This window comes from Vicugna pacos, chromosome 15, assembly GCF_048564905.1.
Source record: "Vicugna pacos chromosome 15, VicPac4, whole genome shotgun sequence".
Taxonomy (NCBI): domain Eukaryota; kingdom Metazoa; phylum Chordata; class Mammalia; order Artiodactyla; family Camelidae; genus Vicugna; species Vicugna pacos.
In genome coordinates, this window is record NC_133001.1 from 21,115,864 (window position 1) to 21,140,203 (window position 24,340).

At 34.4% G+C, this 24,340-nt stretch overlaps 1 protein-coding gene across 4 annotated transcripts in view; it reads left to right on the forward strand.

Annotated features, from left to right (window-relative positions):
* The window catches only part of RTN4 (reticulon 4), a 72,484-nt gene that overhangs the window by 14,499 nt on the left and 33,645 nt on the right, over positions 1-24,340 (forward strand). For 2 of the 4 annotated variants that reach the window (XM_031675655.2, XM_072937726.1), the window contains exons 2-3: positions 7,629-7,685; positions 8,383-10,794. The exons of 1 other annotated variant lie outside the window; for it this stretch is intronic. In XM_031675655.2, coding sequence (XP_031531515.2) covers positions 7,629-7,685; positions 8,383-10,794 — 2,469 coding nt within the window. The remainder of the gene's footprint in view (positions 1-7,628; positions 7,686-8,382; positions 10,795-24,340) is intronic. One more of the 4 variants, XM_031675656.2, reaches the window with a different exon arrangement.

Genomic DNA, 24,340 nt, shown 5'->3' on the forward strand with positions numbered 1-24,340 from the left:
GTTTTGTTTATTTATCCTGCTTGGGGTTCATTGAGCTTCTTGTGTCTGTGGATTGGTATTTTCTGTCACAATTGTCAAATTTTAAGCCTTTATATCTTAAAATTTTCCTTGCTTCAGCCATTATTGTCTTTTTGGGGGACTCCAGTTATGTGTATACTTTAACTGATTGATTGTCTCATAGGTCATTGAGACTGTTCATTTTTTTTCCTCCAGCTCTTTTTTTTTTCCCCTTTTCTTTTCTTTTTTTCTTTTTCTTACTATGCTTCAGTTTGGATAGTTTCTCTTGCTCTTTCTTCAGGTTTATTAATCTTTTCTTCCCCACTGTCCAGTTTGCTTTTAAACTCATCTAGTGAATTTTTCTTTTGATTAATGTAATTTTCAGTTATGGCATTTGCATTTGGTTCTTTTTCTAGTCCATGTTTCTATACAAGATTTTCTATTCACTCATTGTCTGTTTTTTTACTGACATACTTAAGAACGTTTTAAAGCTATTTTAATTTACATTTTAATATTCACTAATTTAACATTTATACTCTTTGTTTATATTGGCTATTTTTTTCTAATTTATGCTCATTTTCTTGCTGCTTTTCATGTCCAGTAATTTTTTGCTTGGTACTGGTTGTCATGGATGTGGTGGTAGTTTTGTTCTGGCAGGCAATTGATTTGCTGGCAACTCATCTTGATCTTTTCAAGTCTTGATTTTAAAGTTAGGGTGGGTCTAGAGCAGTTACTGGCTGATTTTTTTTTTTTTTAAGGGCTGAGAAGTAAATATTTTAGGCTTGTGGATCATACAGGTTCTGTCTTAACTACTCATCTTTGCCTTTATAATGTAAAAGTAGCCATAGACAATACATCACATGAATGGACATGACTTCTTCTGGTGCAACTTTGGCCCATGAACCATATTGTACTGACTCTTGGTCTAGAGTATCCCTTACTTTATGTATATAGCAGTCCCACTCTTAATGTGTACCTTTTCTGGAATCTCATTTTTATGCTTGGGGTGTTCATGAGATCTCCACCCTGGCTGGCCAAAACTATTGTTTTTGTTACTATTATTATTATTTTATATATTTTTATTGAATTATAGTCAGTTCACAATGTTGTGTCAATTTCTAGTGTACAGCACAATGCTTCAGTCTTATAGGAACATACATATATTCATTTTCATTATAGGTATAAGATATTGAATAGAGTTCCCTGTGCTGTAAAGTATAAACTTGTTAATATATATATGTATAAAAGTATCTGCAAATCTCAAACTCCCAATTTATCCTTTCCTAACCCCTTCCCCGGCTAGTAGCTGTAAGTTTGTTTTCTATGTCTGTGAGTCTGTTTCTGTTTTGTAAATAAGTTTGTCTGTCTTTTTTTTTTTTCAGTCCACATATAAGTGATATCATGGTATTTTTCTTTCTCTTTCTGGCTTACTTCATTTAGAATGACATTCTCCATGTCCATCCATGTTGCTGCAAATGACATTTTTATTTTTTATGGCTGAGTAGTATTCCATTGTATAAATATACCACAGCTTCTTTAACCAGTCATCTGTCGGTGGACATTTAGGTTGTTTCCATGTCTTGGCTATTGTAAACAGTACTGCTGTGAACATGGGGTGCATGTGTCTTTTTGAATTAAGGTTCCCTCTGGATATATGCCCAGGAGTGGGATTTCTGGATCATAGGGTAAGTCTATTTTTCATCTTTTGAGTAATCTCCATACTGTTTCCCATAATGGCTGCAGCAAACTACATTCCCAACAGTAGTGTAGGAGGGTTCCCTTTTCTCTACACCCTCTCTAGCATTTATCGTTTGTGGACTTTTGAATGATGGCCATTCTGACTGGTGTGAGATGATACTTCATTATAGTTTTGATTTTCATTTCTCTGGTAATTAGTGATACTGAGCATTTTTTTCATGTGCCTATTAGCCATTTGTATGCCTTATTGGAGAATTGCCTGCTTAGGTCTTCTGCCCATTTTTGGATTGGGTTGTTTGTCTTTTTCTTATTAAGTTGTGTGAGCTATTTATTCTGGAAATTAAGCCCTCATCAGTCTATCTTTTGCAAATATTTTTTCCCATTCTGTAGGTTGTCTTTTTGTTTTGCTTATGGTTTCCTTTGCTGTGCAAAAGCTTATAAGTTTAATTAAGTCCCATTTGTTTATTTTGCTTTTATTTCTATTGCTTGGGTAGATTGCCCTAGGAGAACATTGCTGCGATTTATGTCAGATAATGTATTGCCTATGTTTTCTTCTAAGAGGTTTATAGTGTCTTATGTTTAAATCTTTAAGCTATTTTGAGTTTATTTTTGTGTGTGGTGTGAGGAGTGTTCTAACTTTATTGATTTACGTGCAGCTGTACAGTTTTCCCAACACCATTTGCTGAAGAGACTGTCTTTACTCCATTGTATGCTCTTGTCTCCTTTGTCAAAGATGAATTGACCAAAAGTTTGTGGATTTATTTCTGGGCTCTATTCTGTTCCGTTAATCCATATGTCTGTTTTTGTTCCAATACTATGCTATTTTGATTACTATAGCTCTGTAGTTTTATTTGAAATCAGGGAGCTTGAAATCCTCCAGCTTCATTCTTTTTCTTCAGTGATGCTTTGGCAATTCTGGGACTTCTGTGATTCTATGTAAATTTTAGGATTATTCTAATTCTGTGAAAAATGTCCTGGGTAGTTTGATAGGGATTGCATTAAATCTGTAGTTTGCTTTGGGTAGTATGGTCATTTTAACAATATTAATTCTTCCAATCCAAGAACATGGGATACCTTTCCATTTCCTTAAGTCATCTTTAATTTCCTTAGTCAGTGTTTTGTAGTTCTCCACATAAGTCTTTCACTTTCTTGGTCAGATTTATTCCTAAGTTTTTTTTTTTTTTTTGAATGCAGTTTTAAAAGGGATTGTTTCTTTACTTTTCCTTTCTTATATTTCATTGTTAATGTAAAGAAATGCCACTGATTTCTGTATGTTAATCTTGAATTCTTTTATTAGTTCTAATAGTTTTTGTGTGGAACTGTTAGGGTTTACTATATATAGTATCATGTCATCTGCATATGACAATTTTACCTCTTCTGATTTGGATCCCTTTCATTTCTTTTTCTTGTCTAATTGCTATGGCTGTGACTTCCAGTATATACTGAATAAAAGTGGTGAGAGTGGGCATCCTTGTCTTGTTCCAGATTTTAGCAGAAGGGCTTTCATTTTTTCACTGTTGAGTATTGGCTGTAGGTTTGTCATAAAAAGCTTTTATTATGTTTAGATATGTTCCTTCCCTACACACTTTGGTATGAGTTTTTATCATAAATGGGTGTTGAATTTTATCAAATGCTTTTTCTGCATCTATTGAGATGATCATGTGTTTTTTGTCATTTCTCTTGTTGATGTGGTGTATCACATTGATTTGTGTATGTTGAACCATCCTTGTGTCCCTGGGATGAACCAAACTTGATCATGTATGATCTTTTTTATGTGTTGTTGGATTCTATTTGCTAATATTTTGTTGAGGATTTTTGCATCTATCTTCATCAATGATACTGGCCTATATAGCTTTCTTTTTTGGTAGTGTCTTTGGCTTTGGTATTAGGGTAATGGTGGCTTCATAGAATGAGTTTGGAAGTATTCCCTCCTCTTCAGTCTTTTGGAAGAGTTTGAGAAGGATTGATATGAGCTCTTCTTTGTATGTTTGATAGAATTCCCCATACACAACCTAACCTACCACCTAAAAGAATTAGAAAAAGAAGAACAAGCAAATCCTTAAGTCAGCAGAAGGAAAGAATACAGATCAGGGAGGAAATAAGTAAGAGATTTAAAAAAAAAAAAAGAAAAAAAAAAACCAATGAAACCAAGAGCTGTTTTTTTGAAAGAGTAAAAATTGACAAACCTCTGGCCAGGCTCACCAAGAAGAAAAGAGAGTGCACAAATAAACAAAATAAGAAATGAAATGGAGAGATTGCAACTAACACTACAGAAATACAAAAAATCTTAACAGAACACTATGAACAACTATATGATAATAAATTGGACAACTTAGCAGAAATGGACAAGTTTCTAGAAACATATAGTCCACCAAAACTGAATCAAGAAATGGATCATTTGAACAGACCAATCAATAGAAGTGAAATAGAATCAGCAATAAAAAAAATACCTCCCTGCAAACAAAAGTCCAAGAACAGATGGCTTTACTGGCGAATTCTGTCAGACATACCAAACTTTTAGGTCAGGTCTTCCAGCACAGTCTGACCTCCAGAATACCCATTCAATTCACAATTCTATCTTAGATTTGCCTGCTGGGTCTTAGTAAGCCTTGGGCTGGATATGTGCAGCATAGTATTCAGCCAGAGTTTTAAAGGGAACCTCTATCCAGATTTCTGGAGCTTCTTTTTCTCTGAAACTTGCCTTTGTATGTCACCCTGCCCTACAAGTTCCGGACAGCCTCCTCAGCTCAGCAAGAGTGCAGTATTCTTGGGCCCCTCTTCCATGTACTGTAAACAGAAAGTGCCTCCAGACAGAAAGCCTCTGGTGTGCCTCCCTCTTCTCAGGAATCACACCCTTGTACTGCCTGTGGTGCAGTGTCTCAGGATGGTTGCTTCATACATTTTGCCCGCTTTTACAGTTACGTTGGGTTAGCCTAATAAAATTACTTTTCTAGCTCGGAGCAAAAGTTCTTTTATTTGATATTAAATGTAGTTTATTTTCCTTGTTCTTTAAATTAGATATGATTTTACTGACCAGTTATACTTTTGATTGATAAATTTTAAAATGAACAATTTCAAGGAAAATACTCAGTATAAGAATATGTGGACCTTGATTAGATTGTGATAGCATACGTGTTTTTTGAATTGAGTAGTAATAAACTTAAAACTATGCCATTTTTACTTTTTAAAATAATGATTTACTTTAAAAAAAATCTCTTTAGTGAATAATTTTAAAACTGATTCTTATGTGATGGAAGTAATTAGCATTCAAAATATGTAGCCCTGAAACAGTCTAAACTTATATTCTAGTTTTAGGTTTAGGTAAGGAGAAGAACCTAGCATTAGGGCCAATTTGAGAAATAGATCATTTGGAAAATGTTTTTGTTTTGTGAATGGTGTGCATTTTTCATACTGTCATTATAGGTAGTTCAGTGATTCTATTCATTTTACCGAGGGTAATAAGCAAATAATTGTATATCTGATTATAGTGACAAAGTTAAATTATAATTTTCTAGCTTTGTCATTAACTTAAGCTATGTGACCTTGAATAAGTTCATTCTCTGAGCGTAGGTAACTGGAAATGTGGGAAATTAACAAAAATAAGGGTAAGGACTTAAAATAAGTTGTAAAGAAAATTAGTGAGGCTGAATATAGTGAATTTGAACTTCACTGGGTGTTAGCATTCAGCTATGAAGGAGGGGGAAGCATGGGTTTGGTTAGGAAGAAGTTTGGTTAGCATAGATGACATGTGAGGAGCTGTTGAGGTAAGTTTAGACAGGTAAATTGGGGCTGTATTGTGCAGGGCCTCATATCTGACTGACAGTTTTTGGTGTAACTCAGTGTATAACCAGGAGCTTTTAAATGTTTTCAAGCAAGAAAATATATAAAATTATCCTTTTAGCAATATTAATTTGATGGTTGTAGAGGAAAGACTTAATAGGAGATCTCTGGCTTCCCTTTTGCCTATTTTTTAGTGAAAACTTGGTAAGTTTTTAAAAAACATACCATTATGTTTTTACTTACTGTACATATAATTAAATCCTTAACTATTTATTTCTTCTGGCTCTCTGTTCATACAGCACAAATGAGATTGATGACCAAGGTTTTAATTTCATTCAGTAGTTAGAATTTGGCGTTATGAGTAGATCATAGAAAGGGGGACTTGTTTATCTTTCTTGTAAGCCTAGTATTATAAGTATGTACAACATACCTCAGTAATTCAGAATGTTATACTTTTACTTAATATAGGATCTCTGATTATAAAATAGTTTATTCAGTTGTGAAAGTCAAGTCAGGGATTTTTTTTTTTTACAGAAAAAGGAAGAACAAAGTCAGTAGTTTTTTTCAAAACAAGAAATAAAAGGTTTTTAGGTGTTTTAGCCTTAGGATTTGGTAACTTTTATGATACATAAGTGTATCTACATATATGTACATTTTATAAAATCTCATAAGGCAGCATGTCTTACTGGTTTAGATGAGTGGCTCGTCCAACCTATTGTTCTAGGTTATAGGAGACTCTTAAATGGATTTCCCTTTACCACGTCATCTAAGAATCCTTTATATATGACATCATGCCTAGTATGAATTTGTCTAAAATTTGTGTGACATTGGGAGTTTAACTCACCTATTCAAGAGGAGGAATGCCCTTGGAAGGCAAGTCTGTGTTCATGATAGTCACATCTCTGATTTTTTTCTATTGATCAGCCTTGTCTAGCTTGTTCTTCCAGACAGAAGTGTCCAGATTTGTTAGGTCGTCTATACTAAAGGAATACCTCCTGTCATCACTCAGGCTATTTCAGAATGTCTTTTGCTAGAGGCCTTTCTTTAGTGTAAACCACAGATCTTTAGCTGAAGCTATCCCAACTGCAGGTATCAAATGGCATCGTGCAAGGTTAATATACCAATACACAGAGTATTAGTTGGCTTGGGCTGCCTTACCCAAATACCATACACTAAATGGCTTAAGTAACATAAATTTTATTTCTTACAGTTATAAAGGCTAGGAAGTCCAAGATCAAAGTGTAGGCAAGTTAGGTTTCATTCTGAGGCCTCTTCTTGGCTTACAGGTGGCTGCCTTCTCACTGTGTGCTCATATGACATTTTCATGTGACCGTTGCTCCACCTTCATGACCTCATGTATTCCTAATTATCTCCGAAGGCCCCATTTCCAAATACAAGCACATTGGATCTTAGGGCTTCAACATAATGAATTTGGGGGAATACAAACATTCAATTTATAGCATATAACATATAGGGATTAAGAAAGTGGGCTCTGGAGTTGTTGCCTGAGTCTCACTACTTACTGAGTGAGCTACTTTACTTCTCTGTCACTTGTTTTTTTTTTTTTTTAATCTGTTAAATGGAGGCTATTAACAATAACACTTAACAAAGGGTTGAAAGAAGTAAAATGAGTTCTTGCATGTAAAGCACTTAGAATAACAAGTAGAGAATATTTGTGAATTCTGAAAGTGTTTTCTGAATTGAACATAATGCCAGTAAAAAAAGATTAAGCAAGAGTAGTTATTAATTTTATTCAAATGCATCTTTTAAATTTTTGGCTTGATAATGATAAGATAATTTACCTCTCTGAAAATGTGAGTAAAAGCTTTGGATGCAGTATGATAAATGAAATTTAGTATCTTAAAACCAGTTTGGCTTATGAAGTTTCTTTAACATAAACACATTGCCTGTTGAAAAATGATAGGTTCTATAGATATCATTTAATCAGCTTTATAATATATATGATAATTTGATCTGGATTAATGATGCTACTAATGGTACTACTTTTTCTTTTCTGTCCTGGCTTTTTCTCTGTAGGTAAAGTTTTGTGTTAACTCATTACAAACTGAACCCCTTGCTTGCTCCTCTTATCTTTAGTCTCCTTGCAACTCTGTCTTTATTTCTCCTGAGGTTATATTCTATTTGTTTTTCAGATGAGACACTTTTTGCTCTTCCTGCTGCATCTGAGCCTGTGATACACTCCTCTGCAGGCAAGTTCTTCCTGCTAGCCTTTTATCCTCTGTGTATTCTAACTTTTAACTTTTTAGTTATGTTAACTCTGTGCCTAGTAGTTTGAGTATACTAAAATCAGCATGGTTCCAAGAATGTTTATCTACCGACAAAGTTGAAATTTGCATTTTATATGCTATGACCAAGAGAGAAATGGGTAGAAACCCGATTAATAATTGGAAATTGTAAGGAATTCTTGGACCCTTGATTTACATTTACATATTGACTGGTCATTGTCACCAAGTGTAGTTCACTTGCTTATAGTTGACAGGCTTTCACAGAAATGAATGCCAGTCGATGGCATTTAATTGTCCAGGACCCTTTCTTTCCTATACTGCCAACCAAACTCTCTTCTCAATTCCTTGTTTCTTCCTCTCAAACTAGTTAAAAGTAATTTTTCTCATTTAATTGTACGCGAGGTTTTCCTCAAAGACTTGATGTCTCTGCATGGCATATAATTGCTTCTGTAGTCTTGCACATGTTTTATTGACAATAGTTTTAATTTTTTTCAGTAATGATTCAGTCTACTTGATGATTATTTATTAACTAAATGTTATTAGCATTTAATTTTAGTTAACAGTAAATCTTTACTAACACTATTTTGAATCTGTCATAAAACTTGGATTACCTCTGAGAACACTGGCATTCTCTAACTTTCCTTTTTGTCCATGGTCACAGAAAAAATTATGGATTTGAAGGAGCAGCCAGGTAACACTGTTTCCACTGGTCAAGAGGATTTTCCATCTGTCCTGCTTGAAACTGCTGCTTCTCTTCCTTCTCTGTCTCTCTCAGCTGCTTCTTTTAAAGAACATGAATACCTTGGTAATTTACCAGCAGTACTACCTACTGAAGGAATGCTTCAAGAAATTTCAAATGAAGCTTGTAAAGAATTCTCTGAGAAGGCAAAAAATCTATTTGTAGACAGAAATTTAACAGAGTTTTCAGAATTGGAATACTCAGAAATGGGATCATCACTTAGTGGCTCTCCAAAAGCAGAATCTGCCATAATCGTAACATATCCTAGGGAAGAAATAATGATGAAGAATAAAGATGAGGAAGAGGACTTAGTTAGTAATAAAATCCTTCATAGTCAGCAGGAGTTACCTGTAGTCCTTACCAAATCAGTTAAAGAAGACAGAGTTATGTCTCCAGAAAAAACAAAGGACAGTTTTAATGAAAAAGGAATTGGAGCAGAAGCTCCTTTGAGGGAGGAATATGCAGACTTCAAACCATTTGAGCAAGTATGGGAAGTAAAAGATACTTATAAGCAAGACAGTGATACGTTGGCTGTTGGAGGTAATATAGAGAGCAAATTGGAAAGTAAAGTGGATAAGAAACGTTTTTCAGATAGCCTTGAACAAACAAATCATGAAAAAGATAGTGAAAGCAGTAATGACGATACTTCCTTTCCCAGTACACCAGAAGCTATAAAAGATGGTTCAGGAGCATATATCACATGCGCTCCCTTTACCCCAGCAACAACTGAAAACATTTCAACAAACATTTTTCCTTTGTTGGAAGATCCTACTTCAGAAAATAAGACAGATGAAAAGAAAATAGAAGAAAAAAAGGCCCAAATTGTAACAGAGAAGAATGCTAGCACCAAAACATCAGACCCTTTTCTGGCAGCAACACAGGAGTGTAAGACAGATTATGTCACAACAGATAATTTATCAAAGGTGACTGAGGAAGTAGTGGCAAACATGCCTGAAGGTCTAACCCCAGATTTAGTACAGGAAGCATGTGAAAGTGAATTGAATGAAGCTACAGGTACAAAAATTGCCTTTGAAACAAAAATGGACTTAGTTCAAACTTCAGAAGCTATGCAGGAGTCACTTTACCCTGTAGCACAACTATGCCCGTCCTTTGAAGAATCTGAAGCTACTCCTTCGCCAGTTTTGCCTGACATTGTTATGGAAGCACCATTAAATTCTATAGTGCCTGGTGCTGGTGCTTCTGCAGTGCAGCCCAGTTCATCACCATTAGAAGCTCCTCCTTCAGTTAATTATGAAAGCATAAAACTTGAGCCTGAAAATCCACCACCATATGAAGAGGCTGTGAGTGTATCACTGCAAAAAGCACCAGGAATAAAGGAAGAAATTAAAGAGCCTGAAAGTATTAGTGTAGCTGTTCAAGAAACAGAAGCTCCTTATATATCTATTGCATGTGATTTAATTAAAGAAACAAAGCTCTCTACTGAACCAACTCCAGATTTCTCTAGTTATTCAGAAATAGCAAAAGTTGCACAGCCAGTGCCTGATCATTCTGAGCTAGTTGAAGATTCTTCACCTGATTCTGAACCAGTTGACTTATTTAGTGATGATTCAATACCTGAAGTTTCACAAAAACAAGATGAAGCTGTAATACTTGTGAAGGAAAACCTCATTGAAAGTTCATCTGAGTCAATGATAATAGAACATGAAAACAAGGGGAAACTCAGTACTTCGCCATCACCTGAAGGGGGAAAGCCATATTTGGAATCATTTCAGCCCAGTTTAGATACCACAAAAGATACCTTACCACCTGATGAAGTCTCAACATTGACCCAAAAGGAGAAAATTCCTTTGCAGATGGAGGAGCTCAGTACTGCAGTTTATTCAAATGATGGCTTATTCATTACTAAGGAAGCAAAAATAAGAGATAGTGAAACATTTTCAGATTCATCTCCAATTGAGATTATAGATGAGTTCCCTACATTTGACAGTTCTAAAGCAGATTCTTCTCCTACATTAGCCAGGGAATACACTGACCTAGATGTATCCCACAAAAGTGAAATTGCTAATGTCCAAGATGAAGCTGTGTTACTGCCTTGCTCAGAATTACCCCATGACCTACCTTTCAAGAATGTACAACCTAAAGATGAAGATAAAGGTCATGTTCCAGATGATTTCTCCAAAGATAGGGCTGATAGTTCAGAGGTGCCCTTACTGCCTCCAGATGTTTCTGTTTTGGCTGCTCAAACAGAAATAGGCAGTATAGTTAAACCCAAAGTTCTTGTGAAAGAAGCTGAGAAAAAACTTCCTTCTGATATAGAGAAAGAGAACAGATTGCCATCTGCTATATTTTCAGCAGAGCTCAGTAAAACTTCAGGTAATCAATCCATACATTATTTTGTATTTTCTTACCACCTTTTGACTTATGGAACATTCCATTACATTTTATGTAATATATTGCATTTCTAATGTCTAATATATATCACATTGATAAGAATTTTTCACTGTCTCAGTTAAAGGTTTCAGTGTTTTTTGTACTCTTGAACTCATCACTCATCCTTGCTCTTAACTTTTCCACATAATTATTCATTGGTCGTTTTTATATTGTACCATGGAACTAGAGAAAAATTTTTGTTAGAATTGGCTTCAATGTCTGTTCTCTTCAGTGTTTCCTGATAGCATGAAGAGCAAGAGGTATTAAAACAGAATATTGTCAGATGTATTTATTGTTTCCCAGAAATTCCTTTATTTTAAAGTTTTAATGAAAGGTTTCTGTAACATATTTCTATTTCAATATACTGCAGTAACTTCCAGTAAGAGATATAAAGATAAGGATATTGAGTAGTGGACATTTCGTTAAGTGTAAATTGAGATATGCTATTATGAATTCTTTTGAAAAGTACTGATTTCTCGTATTTTTCTTTTGACTCTACATTTCCCACATACCTGATTTACGTGAAGTGAATTATACATGTGTTTTTTATTTAGCATTCTAATTTAGATGTGCTTTCTATAAAAATATGTAGTGGTTACTGTGTGTTTACTGAATATATCTATGTACTGAAGATAGGTAGTACTAGTGGCATAGAGACCAGTTTAGAGTTTGTTTCTATAGTCTAAGAGGAGTTGATGAAAATTGAGACAGTGGGATGAACAAGGAGACAGTACTTAGTTTTTGATTGGAATCAGACATGCAAGATAAGGGGTGGAGTTAAAGCTTACTAACCAGGAAACCTGAGTTCCTTGTGTGTTCAAATACATGGATGGCAGTATGAGAAACTGAGTTAGGGAACATAAGAAAATAACATGGGCTTAATGGGACAAAAATCAGTTTTGAATATGTTGCTATTAAGGTACCAAGAGATACCTAAGAATGATGGATATTGTACATATGAAGCTCTTGAGAGAGACCTTGGCTGTGTGTATATTTACTATGGGCTCAGAGATAGTAATTAAAAGTCACAGACATTAATTAGGGAGATCAGGGGGAAGAGGAAGATTTAAAGGTAGAAGAATTGGTCAACATTATCAAATACTAGAGAGCTCAGTTGAGAAAAGGATTAGGAATTTGTCAAAAGGGAGGGAAGGTGTTGTCATGTCAGTGGCAGGTAGTGTGAGTGGGCAGGGCTAGCGTTGAGTTGAGGCACGAATGGGACTTGAGCAAACTACTGAATGTTGACAATCTTTAAGAAGCTTGAGAATGTGGGGAAAGTGTTAGCTGGCACAAGAGAAAGTACGAGGTTGAGGAAGGGCTTTTTTTTAAGGTAGGAGTGCAGGTCTGATTAAAGGTGCACTTTGTCAGGAGGGGATGAGATGAGATATAGAATTTAGATGGACAAATTATAGAGGAAGAAGGATTTTGAAAGACTTGTAGTGAGTGGAAGGAAAAGTATAGCTGTTGATACTGCTAGGGTTTTATGGCTGGAAGTTGATGATTTGTGTTTATTGTTTAAAAAAGTATGTTAGGTCATTTGTTGAGAATGAACTGGAACATGCTTGGGTGGAGAAGGTCTGAGATACCTTCTGACTAGGGAAGCAAAGGTATTGCACTAGGAGCCCAGTCAAGGTTGAAGGATGGTCTGTGTGGTAGGGTGACTTCTCTTTGACTGTGCCCAATTGCCTGGTTATGGGTTCAGGGAAGGTAAATGCTTGTATTGATTCAAGATTGTGTTTTGTTAGATGGGCCCAGGGAAGGACAATGAGTCAAAGGAGTTAAGGATAGTAGCAAGCGTAGTTTGATGTGCTGGACTGTGGCATCTAAGTTGAAGAATATAAAGAGGAGAGGAGAGGCAGTTAATAGATAAGAAAGTAGAAGGTCAAAGAACTCAAGTTCTAAATTAGATCTAAGAAGCAAGAGTAGTAGGAGTGAAAATACGAACACCAGAATGATAGGGGGTGTGGTCAAAGCAGGATTATGTGTGTGTATATATGTGTTAGATGTTGAATTTAGAATTCCAGGTTGATTATAATGGCCAGGGTTTGGACATGAGGCAAGGGCTAAAACTGAGTGGGGCAGAGTTTGCTAGAGGTGAGGTGAAGTAAAATGTGAAGCCAGGATGTTGGATTACTCTTATTACACATGACATTGAAGTTACCCAGGATGATGGCAGGACTTGGGTTGGAAAAGAAGGTTAGGAGCTAGGGACAAGAGACTTTGGTACAGGGCAGTGAGGCAACAGGCAGGGTGGTAGATAGAAGCAGTAAGGAAAGAAAGACATAGCTAAATAGCTAAGGTTTTTGCCCAGTGCCCTGAAATAGTAGTCTGGAAACAGCATTGGTGAACAAGAAGAGCACTGGCCTCTCCTCCTCTCTCTTGGTGCATAGTGTGTAGGAGAATAAAAAGTCTCCATTTAGAGAGTTCCATGGGAAAGCAGTATCCTCAGGGAAGACCCAGGTTTTAGTGAACGGACGTAAAATGGCAGGGATATTCACGAAAGGCATTGAAGGTTAGAGGTGGTTCATAGGGGAATGGGGATTTCAAACAGCACAGCGAAGTGGTATAGGAGAGAACAGTAGGGAAGCGTCTGGGAAGCCCAGAGCAGCATGGTGATGAAAGCATGGGTGAAGACCAAGGATAAGCGGTGATGTGTGAGTAGTTGTTTTAACAGCCTGTGCTGTCCAGTTCCCTCTACCTGATACTCCCTCTCAAAACTTAATGCTAGCAGTCCTCTGGTACATGGGGGCACTCAGGTATTTCAGAAGTCAACTTTTTCTTGGGTTGACTTTACGAGACCTAGGATCTTGGCCTGTAGCCAGTTTAGAATTAAGGAAAGAAAAGAGGGCAGTGCCTTTGAAGACTAAGTAGGGGATGACTGAATAAGGAAGTAAAAGCAATAGTTGAGCTATTGCTATAATAGTTCTTTAGAAAATAGTTACTAATGTCTTTTCTGTGAGAAATTGTGACCTATGCTGCTTTTACTCAAACTTTTTTGATATGAACTATTATCATAGCAGCTAACCAGAGAATAGAAAATTATTTGGATACACTAAATGTGTCTACTCTACAAAAGTCATGGAAAGGGAAACCAGTGTGGTGTAGTAAATATAATACAGATAACATGAGTTTTAGTCTTGGCTGTACCACTGACAACCACTTTATCTGTCTCGAGGTTAGTTTCATTTTCTGTAAAAGGAAGGGGATTATATTAGGTCCTTGCAACTTGATGGTTTCTTTGACTTAATTTTAAGTAGGTAAGTAGTTTAGTGTGCTTTATACTAAGCAGTGTGCTAATTGTGGGGGGCAATAAAGACTAAGACAAAATCTTGCCCTCATGCAACTTTCTCAGCTGGTGGAGACAGACTGGTAAGAACATAGCTAAACATTATAATATGTGTTATAAGGGTACAGGTGCTTCCCTGTCTTCCTGAAAATGTAGGCTCAGTGTTAATGAAGTCACATGTACCAAAATGCAGCAAGAGACTGACAGGATTACCATTGGAAGGCTCTATTCTTGACTAATAATTTTCTGTATCTTTGATTATGATATATTTAGGTGTTTTAAAAAAAAAGATTCTGGGTCTTATTATTGAATATACAGTTAAACATGAAAACATTGATAAGTATTAAATAATAAATAAAACTCCCTCAGATAATTTATTAGCTCCAGTTTGCTCTCCTTGTTTTCTTGAAATGACATTTGTAGACAGAATTCTGTTTTAATTTTGAGAAGAAAGACTGATTTTGTAAGACAAATGAGCAGGATATTATGGTGCAGACTTTGATACCTTATTGATATTTTTGAATACAACTTGTTATGAGAAAAATGAATACTAGCCTTCCTCTTCTGCCTTGATAAAGTTATTTTATCAAACTGTATTCTTAATAATTAAATATAAATGCTGCTTTTTCTCAGTTCATAATTATGAACATTTGTTCTGTTTTTTTCTTTCACTGTACTTTGTTTAGAGGCTCAGTATTTCCCATATGTTCTCTGTTTACTTTTTTAAAAAAAATCTGTAGCTAAAGATCTGTTTTTGGTACCCTGACGGTTTCCATTTTTGTTTAAAATATATTATGGCTATCACTGGCACTTTAATTTTTCACTTTCCACTCATTTTAAATAAAAATGTATAAGTTAGAATATTCTAATTATTGTGTAGATTTATACTACTATAGGTCCAGATAATGAAACTTCTGAAAGGAATAGTTAACTGATAGGCAGCACTACCAGATGACAATTAAAATGTTTTTCTCAGATGAAACATGGAAGTCTCAGTTTGTCACAGAATGATGGTTTAGGAATATAAGTATATAATGATTGGAAGTGGAAGACCATCAGCACATACTAAGGGAACAGAGAGGCTAGCTCTTCTTTGGGGTATTACGAATGGCTTCACGAAGAGATAATCCTTTGAAAGTTACAGTTAACAATTGTGAGTAAACATAGAGAACACACACACACACACACATATACATGTGTATGTATATATATGTATGTCATGTATATATATGTATGTTATGGTCAGTATATAGAAACCTACTCATTTGAAACTAGGGACCTAGATGGATTTGCAGACTGGCCCTGGGTGACTTAAGTGAAAAGAACATTCAGGTTTATTCAGAACTAAACTGAAAAACCAATCTATGCTGAAGGAGAGTTTGATACAATATATACTACATTTTCTGTGACTGGAATTAAGCAGAATTTTTTTTTTTAAAACCTGTGGTATCATTTAGAAGACTTTTAAAAAAAAGATAATTGCTTTTTAAAAATTAACTTTCATATGGAAATAACTTCAAACTTAAAAACAGTTGCAAAAAACTAGTACAAAGAATGTCTTATATTTTTCATCTAAATTTGCCTACTAACATATCCCCATTTGCTTTATTATTTATGATCTATTTTTATAAATAACTAATAATGGATACATAGATACATCCTTTTTTTCCTGAACCATTTAAGAGTAAGTTATATACATTCTATTTTATCTCTTAGTACTTCAGAAGGGGACATTCTCTTACATAACCTCAGCACAGCTATTAACTTTATAAATTTACATTGATAAAATACTTTTTTCTAATCTACCACCCATATTCCAGTTGTGTTACTTGACCTAATACTGTTCTTTATATTGTCCTCTACTGGAAGGTCCAGTCTAAAGCCAAGTTTTACATTAAGTTGTTATGTTGCTTTTGGCTCTTTGAGTCTGGAATATTTCCAGTCTTTATCTCTTATGACATTTTTGAAGAACACAGGCCCTTTCCCTTCTCCCTTTTTGGTAGAACATTCCTCATTTTGCATGTCTGATGTTTCTTAGTGATTAGGTTGAGTTTATGGATTCATGGCCAAAATGAAGATGATGTAGTGCCCCTCTTTATGGTATCTATCTGGAAGTACTTACTGTCAGTCCCTCACTGATGAGGTTAATTTAGACCATCTGGTCACGGTGGTCCCTCATTTCCTTTTTGTGTAATTACTGTCTTTCTTCCTCCTTGACAACTAATAAGCAGTCTGATGGGGACACTTCAAGACCATGCATATATCCTGCCCTCCACCAGAATTTCCTTCCTAGATTTAGTACCTGTTGATGATTCTTGTTTGATTCATTCTTTACCATTAAGTTTTCAAAATGATTTTTCAGTTCTGATACTTCCTCTACTTTTTTCAGTCAACCCTGGCATTCTGCTCTTAAGAGCTCTCCTTTTCCATTAATTAATTAATTATCAGTATGGATCCATAAATTTATCATTTCCCCCCAGTGGTTTATAATTCATTACTATACTTAATTTTTTTGGTCGTAAATTGTCCCAGATTTGGAGGGCTCCCCTTCAGGTTGGCTCAAGGACATGGAGCTATCTTTCTTTTTGAGTGGACAAGAAAGAACTTATTTCTAGCATAGCAAAACATTGTAGGCTCATCTTTTGTCCACTCTGCCTCAGCCTGAAATTAACTATTTCTCCAAGGATCCCTTTTTCCATTTAGTGATTGAGATCTGGATGCTGTCAGTACCTTGCTAGTGTGGGGCCTTTCCATTGTAGTCCTTTCAGCAGACAGAGGTAGGAAGTGCTTATATACATATACAAATGAACATAAGCACATACACATATTTATGAAATCATAAGTACACAGATACCTCCATTCCAGAACATTCCCAGAGAACTATTTCTTCATTTCATATTTGTATGTTCCTTCTATAGTGAGAACTTGGCTCCTAACACTACCAAACATTTAGTTGTTTATTTAATCCTTGAATACATCTAACATAGTTTCATAATGTTTTAGAATTATAATAAATATAATAAAAGAATTCAGGATTATTTTACAGATCCATCTCCCTCAGCCCTGCCCAAGATTGAATGTATATATAGTGAAGTACAAGGTACTTGGATTAGTTTTATTTTCCCCTTTCCCTCTATTTTCCCTTACCTTCAATGTGGTTATAATACTCATTTGAAATAAAGTTAGATTAATTTGTTTTAGTTTGCTTGCTTAAGAATTTTGAAAGACCAAGAAAAGTCAAATTCTTTGCATTTTACCTGGAAAGGGGAGACTACCATTTATGAGAAATCTTTTAAACAACCAAGCACTTTCATATAGTCATCTCATTTAGTCTTCACCATAATCGGAAAGAAGGAACCATTTTATGGATGACAAAACCTAAATCTAGGGATGTTAAGAAACTTTCCCAAGGCTACATAGTAAGCACAATACTTTGGAGCTTCTACTGTGCTCCAGATGTCCAGTTAACTGTCTTGTATTAGTTCTTACCTAATTCCACAAGGCAGATCTTTTTTCGAGTGGGTGAAGAACTGGGATGTCAGCTAGGTTTTGTTCCCTTCACAGTTTCCCCATTTTGGAATAAGCAGTTACTGTCCTAAATTTAGCACACGACCAAGGTGCTGCTGCTTTTATTACATTGTGTTGGGGGCATTAGCCAATGCAAGACATTTTTAAAAAGTTAGGAAAGTGGGTTACCATGTACATTTTCTCACGTGGTCTTCCACAGATAGGGATGTCAGAATGAGGGTAACATTCTGTTTCTTCTGTGTGGAGACTGAGTAACTATTGTGGTGGACAACTGCTGTCTATGTTGTTGGTTAGGTCATTGGTTAAGAAAGGTGCTAATGTCTCCCATCTAAACCACTGAGACCTTTGATTTAATGATAGTGATTGCTTAGTACATGTTTGTTGGTTGCTTGGTTTGCTACTAATGCACAGAATATTTTCAGTTCATAATGAGCATATAGATTGTGTTTTGCTGATCTTTTGGTGAGTGAAATATAAACCAACCACAAGTTGATTGTTCATTATATATAGTTAAACTATGTGCTACTAGGAATAACCAAATAGTATTGCCATAATAAAGAATTCACTGAAAAATGGCCCCTTTATCTAGGTAAAGAATGGAAAATTACCTTTTGTCAGTTTACATATACTTCTTAAATATGTTCATGAATAAATGCTTTCTTTTGATAGTGTTTTTGACTTAGAACATTTTTCTTATATTAATTTAAAAATTGGTTATATAGCCTTTAGGCTTTTTCAGTAAAGCATTATAGATAGTAAGTATTTTTGTTAAATTTTTAGTGAGCATATTTAGGATGCTTTTGATAATTAATAGTTGGACTTTGATTAGGACAGTGAGCAGTTAATCTTATAAAAGTAGAAATTTAAATACCCAGAAAAATGAAAATGTTAAACACATTGAGTAATAATATCTTTAACTGGAAGGCTTTTAGTAAATGTGCAGTATAGCTAAATTAGAAACTGACTTATTAATAAAGTAGTTGATTATACTTAAATATGTGACATTGTCAAATTAGTATGGATTTATTTAGTGCTTACTATGAATCCAATACAGGTTGAAAATAAACATGAAATAAAACGTAAAAGACATATAATATGGTTGAAAACTTCATTTTGGGCTTCTTACAGACCTAATTTCTAATCCTGACTTTATCACCAATTAGCTGTATGACCTTGGGCAAATGTTTTAATCTACTTGAGCTTCAGTTAAGTTTAGTAGTCAGAATTTCTCTCAAGAAATTCTATCAATGAAGTCAGGACAGCAGTAGTACATGAAGTAATCTGAAGTAATATATGCTCTTTACGCAAATTTGAGAAATATGGAAAAGCATTGTGATAAAATTGTATTGCTTAGTCATAATCATTGCTAATGTTTTAGAATATGTTCTTTTAGTCTATTTTCTATGCATATGGATACTTTATGAATACAGTGAAAAAATTTTTCCAAATTAGGATCATACTTTACGCATTGTTTATAGCTTTAAAAAATTTTAGTACTATATAATGCCAACATTTCCATGTTTTTATTCTTCTGCTATATGATTATTTAATGCTTATTGTTCCTTGCTTTGGGTATATTACAATTTAACCAGTCAGTTTGCTAGGACCCTTAGATTGTTTCTAGCTTTTTAATTTATAAATAATGCTGTTATTAACCTCTTTATATTTAAATGTTTTACATACCTCTGAATTACTCTTTTCCATAAATTACCAGAAATAAAACCTTAGGTAATTGGGTAAGAGCATTTTTAAGAGTTTTTTTAAAAACTGGCTGTCAGAAAACTTGTACTAATTTTTACCCTTTTAATGGAGTAAGAAAACACCCATTTTTCTATTAGTTACCAACAATTAATTTTTTGGGGGGGGGGGATAGCTAATGACTTCCCACATTATACGGAGTTCAAAAAGTGTAATTACAGCAAGTCTTGCTGTCTTAGCTACCTAGTACTCCTTCCTAGAGTCACCTACTAGGCCTTACTTAAGTATCCTTCCAGACATTCTGTACTTGGCTTTTTTATTTTTTTTAAACTTTTACCAGCTTTTGGTAGGTTACAGTAGTATCTTGCTGTTTTGAACTTTGATTATTAGTGAAGGTGAACATGTTCCACATATTTATTGGTGGTTTGTATTGCTTTTGTGAATTTCCTGTTCATACCCTTTGCCCATCTTTAAATTTAGAAGTTCATCTCTTTCTGATTTTAAAAGTTCTTTATATACAGTGGATGCAAATTCTTACCATGTTACAGTTTCCCCTTAGTTTTCTAAACAATTTTTATTTTACTCTACATTTTAGTGGGCATTTTTAGTTTTCATGTGGGAAATTTTTAAACTTTGTATACTAATTTATAGTTTTAACTTCACATTTCATTCTGATCTATTTTTTAAAATTTATTTTATTTTTTGCAGGGGGAGGTTTATCTATTTATTTATTTTTAGAGCAGGTATGGTGACTTGAACCCAGGACCTCGTGCATTTTAAGCATGTACTCTACCACTTGAGCTATACCCTCCCCCTTCATTCTGATCTATTTAAAATTGATATTGAATTCTGGTCAGAGATCATTTTATCCCACATGCCTTTTTGGTCGTGGAGTTGTTTTCCTATTCACATCATACTCTGATACAGTTCCCTAGTACCAGGCAACAATCCTAGGGAAGAGCCAGAAAATTGAGACCTTTTTTGCCAGATTGTATGCTTTGGGTTGGACAGTCATCTGTACTATGGGTGTTGGTGCCATCTAGTGTTGTAGATAGAGCATTCCATAGAGCTCGTTTTCTATGACCATATGGAAATTCAGTTGGGCAGAGAAATTTAGTGAGTTGTGAATATTAATTTCATACTAATAAATGACTTTGCAAATGACTTTATAAAAGGATTTTGAATTTTGACACATTGTACTGAATCAAACAGATGCTTATATCATGCTACTAAAAACATTATGAAATGACCCTAAAGATTCCCCCAGACATGTACTTTAATGAAAACTTAGAAGTTTTAAAAGATCTGTTCAGAGCCTAATGACAGTTAAATTTTTGAATTCCAAATTTAAAAATGTTTTGGATCTTTTGGAATATCTGTATATTTATTTTAGATTATAATCTAAGAAATCAGCGTTTATTTGGTCTCATTGAATAGTATCACTTTCAGTTTTTTTCTGTATGGTTTTTAGTGTTCATTTAAGCAGCTTTTACAAAATTTTTATAGACCTTAAAGTGCTCATTATTTATTTGTCATTTTAACTTGTATTGTCATTCATTTTCTAAATTAAAGTCTTCGTGTCTTAAGATTCAATTCAGTAAAGTTGAAGTGCTATAATTTAGTCCATAGAGGGCATTATGTTACAGCATATGATATTGAACAGAATTATTTAATACCTTTCAGTAATGAGACATACATTTATTTTCATACTTTTGTATAGCTCAGGATAATTAAACTTTGAAATCAGTTTAAAACTACTATGTAGCTATATATTTTTTTTAATTAAAAAATCTTATTTTCTATTGCTGAAAAGTAGAGATAATTTTTTTTAGCTATCACGAATTGTGTAAAAGTAATGCCCAATTTAGAGAGTAGCACTTTCAATCCAAGTGGCCACATCTTTCTCACCTTATTTCCCTTGATCTCTAAACATTGTGAAGCAAACAAAACAAAACAAAAACTTGAGTTTTTTAGGGGTTCAGAAGTGGAGGAAGGAAAGAAATGGAAAAAGGAGGACCACCTTGGGAGAGCTGGCTCAAGTTACAGCTTACATACATATTACTGCCTATTCCAAAATACAGTCCTCTACTCTGAAATCCTGCCGCTTAGATACAAGCCAAACACACACAGACACACACACACAATATTTATGAGGGTGTTACAGAGAAAGGAGTTTTTTTATACTTTAGTAGGAATTAATCTAATCATATAATTTTCCTACTAATGAGGTAAGTGCATTAAGAAAATGAGAGTTTTGATTTGAGATAGGAGAGGAGAAATGTAGCTAATTCCTTCCTTTTGAAAGGAGTTAGGTACATGCTTGGGGAGGTTTTGGTCATTGGTTTTTTTTGTCATGGCTGGTACTGGGGATATGGACATTGAGGAATAAGAAGTTGTCAAGAACTCTGAACAGGTTATTTCTAAAGTTCTGTGTAAGGCTGATTTTTAGTTCAGGAAAAGAAGAATGTCGTCCGTCTGTCCCCGCCCCTCTCGCACCCACGATAGGCAGTAGGACTTAGAATTCAGACAGCACTTTTTTGATTGTATTATAAAGGAATCTTTTGGGGACCCCTTCTTTGGAAGCATTTATTTTGAAGGGAAAATATGTTCCTATTCCAAATAATCAATGTGGGATGTATCTGCTCTATTTGAAAATCATCCTTGAAATAATTTTTTTTCATTTTTTTAAACAAAATGTTAAATATTTGAAGGAAAACAAAATAAATGATAAGTCTTTAACAGATTTATATTCTTTATTTGCTCATTTTAAGTTGGGATTTAATGTGGCTCTATAAACCATCCATATATAAATTTTTCTCAGCTGGAGGAGAATAGTTACATAGCAAAGCATAATAATTTGTGTGTGGGGTGGGGAGGGGGGTGCTTCTGTTTAGAGGGTATTGAGTTGTGTAGAATTGAATGGTTTAATACATGTACTTTCTTAGATGAGTTTTTCAGGCTTTGTCTTCTTGTGGTTTAACTGTTAAATTTTTATCATCATAATAGTAAATAGCTAGCACTTATACAGGGCCACATTTTGTCAGGCACTGTCCTGAGGCCTTTTGTACACAGTGACTCATTTGATCCTTACAATAAGCCTAGCCCAGTGGCTTTACATTTTTAACAGATTTGTCTCATCAGATTTTCAAATTTAAGTGCTTCTTAGTTTACCAAACTTGAAACAACTCTAGAAAGGGAAGGGAAATAGCTCAGTGGTAGTGTGTTCTTAGCTTGCACAAGGTCCTGGGTTCAATCCCCACTACCTACATAAAAAATAAAAACAAACCAAAAAAAAAAACCACTCTATTTTTTTAAAACTTTATAATAAAGAAATGGGCAAAATGTCAGCTGATTTATCTTAGCCAGTTTTCCCTATAAACTTACTAGCCTAAATTTGCAAAGATCATAAAAGTTAAAGAACTAGGTATCACTATATAAGGTCAAATTTCAGGGCTCCTATTTTGGCTTTTTAATCTGCTGGGGAGCTATTAAATATATTTAATGTTTAGATGAACGGGTTTTACACATCCTTGCTCTCTCAGATGATTTTTAAAAATTGTTGAACCAAGTCAAGTACCACAATGTGTGAATAATATGAGTTGTAAATATCATTTGTCTCAAGAAATCTTTTTTCCTTCTATTAGTGTGGTAATCTCTGGCTTAAAACAGTGTTTGGGTGCTGTTTTTTGAGTTCATTATTCTATTGCTAAAGTATTTATTGGCCTTCAGTCTTAAGGGACTCATTAATAGAAGATACTATTTTGGAAATACTATATACTGACTGAATAGTTTGGAATTTCTAATTATTGCATGGAGAGGCCAGACATTTTTTGCCATGATATGACTTGGTGACAGGATTCTCAAATATCACATTATGCAGAGATCCAATGAATAAAGTTTAAAGTTAAATATTAACTTTTGAGCTGAGAGTACTAGACTGTCTTTAAAGATTGCTTTGCTTTGTTTGGAGTTAGGTAGAGAGGGAAAGAACTGAGTCCTTGATATTCAGACCACTTCTGATATGAAGGATTTTGCAGCCCACACAGTTTTCCAGCAAGTTCAAAAAAATATTATACCTATTTCAGTGTAGTTGTGGTCTTAAGAAGTATGTACTTTCATACACAGGCTCCATCTTATACTTCAACTTATCATGCATTTTAATATAATTTCACTAATTTGTCATTATATTTTGCCTTTCCTGCTAAGTCTGATGGTAGCATCAGTTAATGTTTAGTCAAGACATTCTGCACTGGAATGAATGCCAGTATTATAAAGTTGAACAAAAATCTCAAATTCCTTAGATTTGTTTTTGTGTTTATCAATAAAATTTTAATTTGGTCTTATGCCATTTTCCCAAAGCAAATGATATAATTAGCACATGAACATTTCTCCTCAAGCCAGGAGTTTATTAATAGTACCTGCAGTGGTGTCTAATAGATATTTATTGAAAGATTGAGTTGGAACAGGTGATGATTAAGAATAATTGTTTATTTGTACATCTCTGGATTTCCATAATTAAAAAAGAAGAAAAACATAGCATTACATTGTAAATATGAAATTGCTGAAATTGAATAAAATCTTTTTTCTATTGAAGTAATATATATTCAGTAAAGATTGATAATTTGACTTTGTGATTCTCCTCTCATACTCTCATAAGGGTGCAAAATGCCAATAATTTAGGAGAAGGTAGGAAGAGATTCAGTATTCCCCAGGCTTGAAATTTAAGCTGCTACCCTTCTTTGGATCAGTCCATTTTTATCTTATTGGGTAGCCATGGATTTTAAAGTTTTAAATGAAGCTGAAAACCAGCAGCATAATTTACCTATCCTTAAAACAAAACGAAAAAAACTGCACATGACTTTAAGTGCATTTCAAATAGATTCAGTGGTTAACTCTACTAGAAGAACAACCCTCTTTTCTTTCCTTTCTTTTGGTAGCCTGCCCGTCTCCCTGCAAAAGTAGCTCCATTTGATGTGA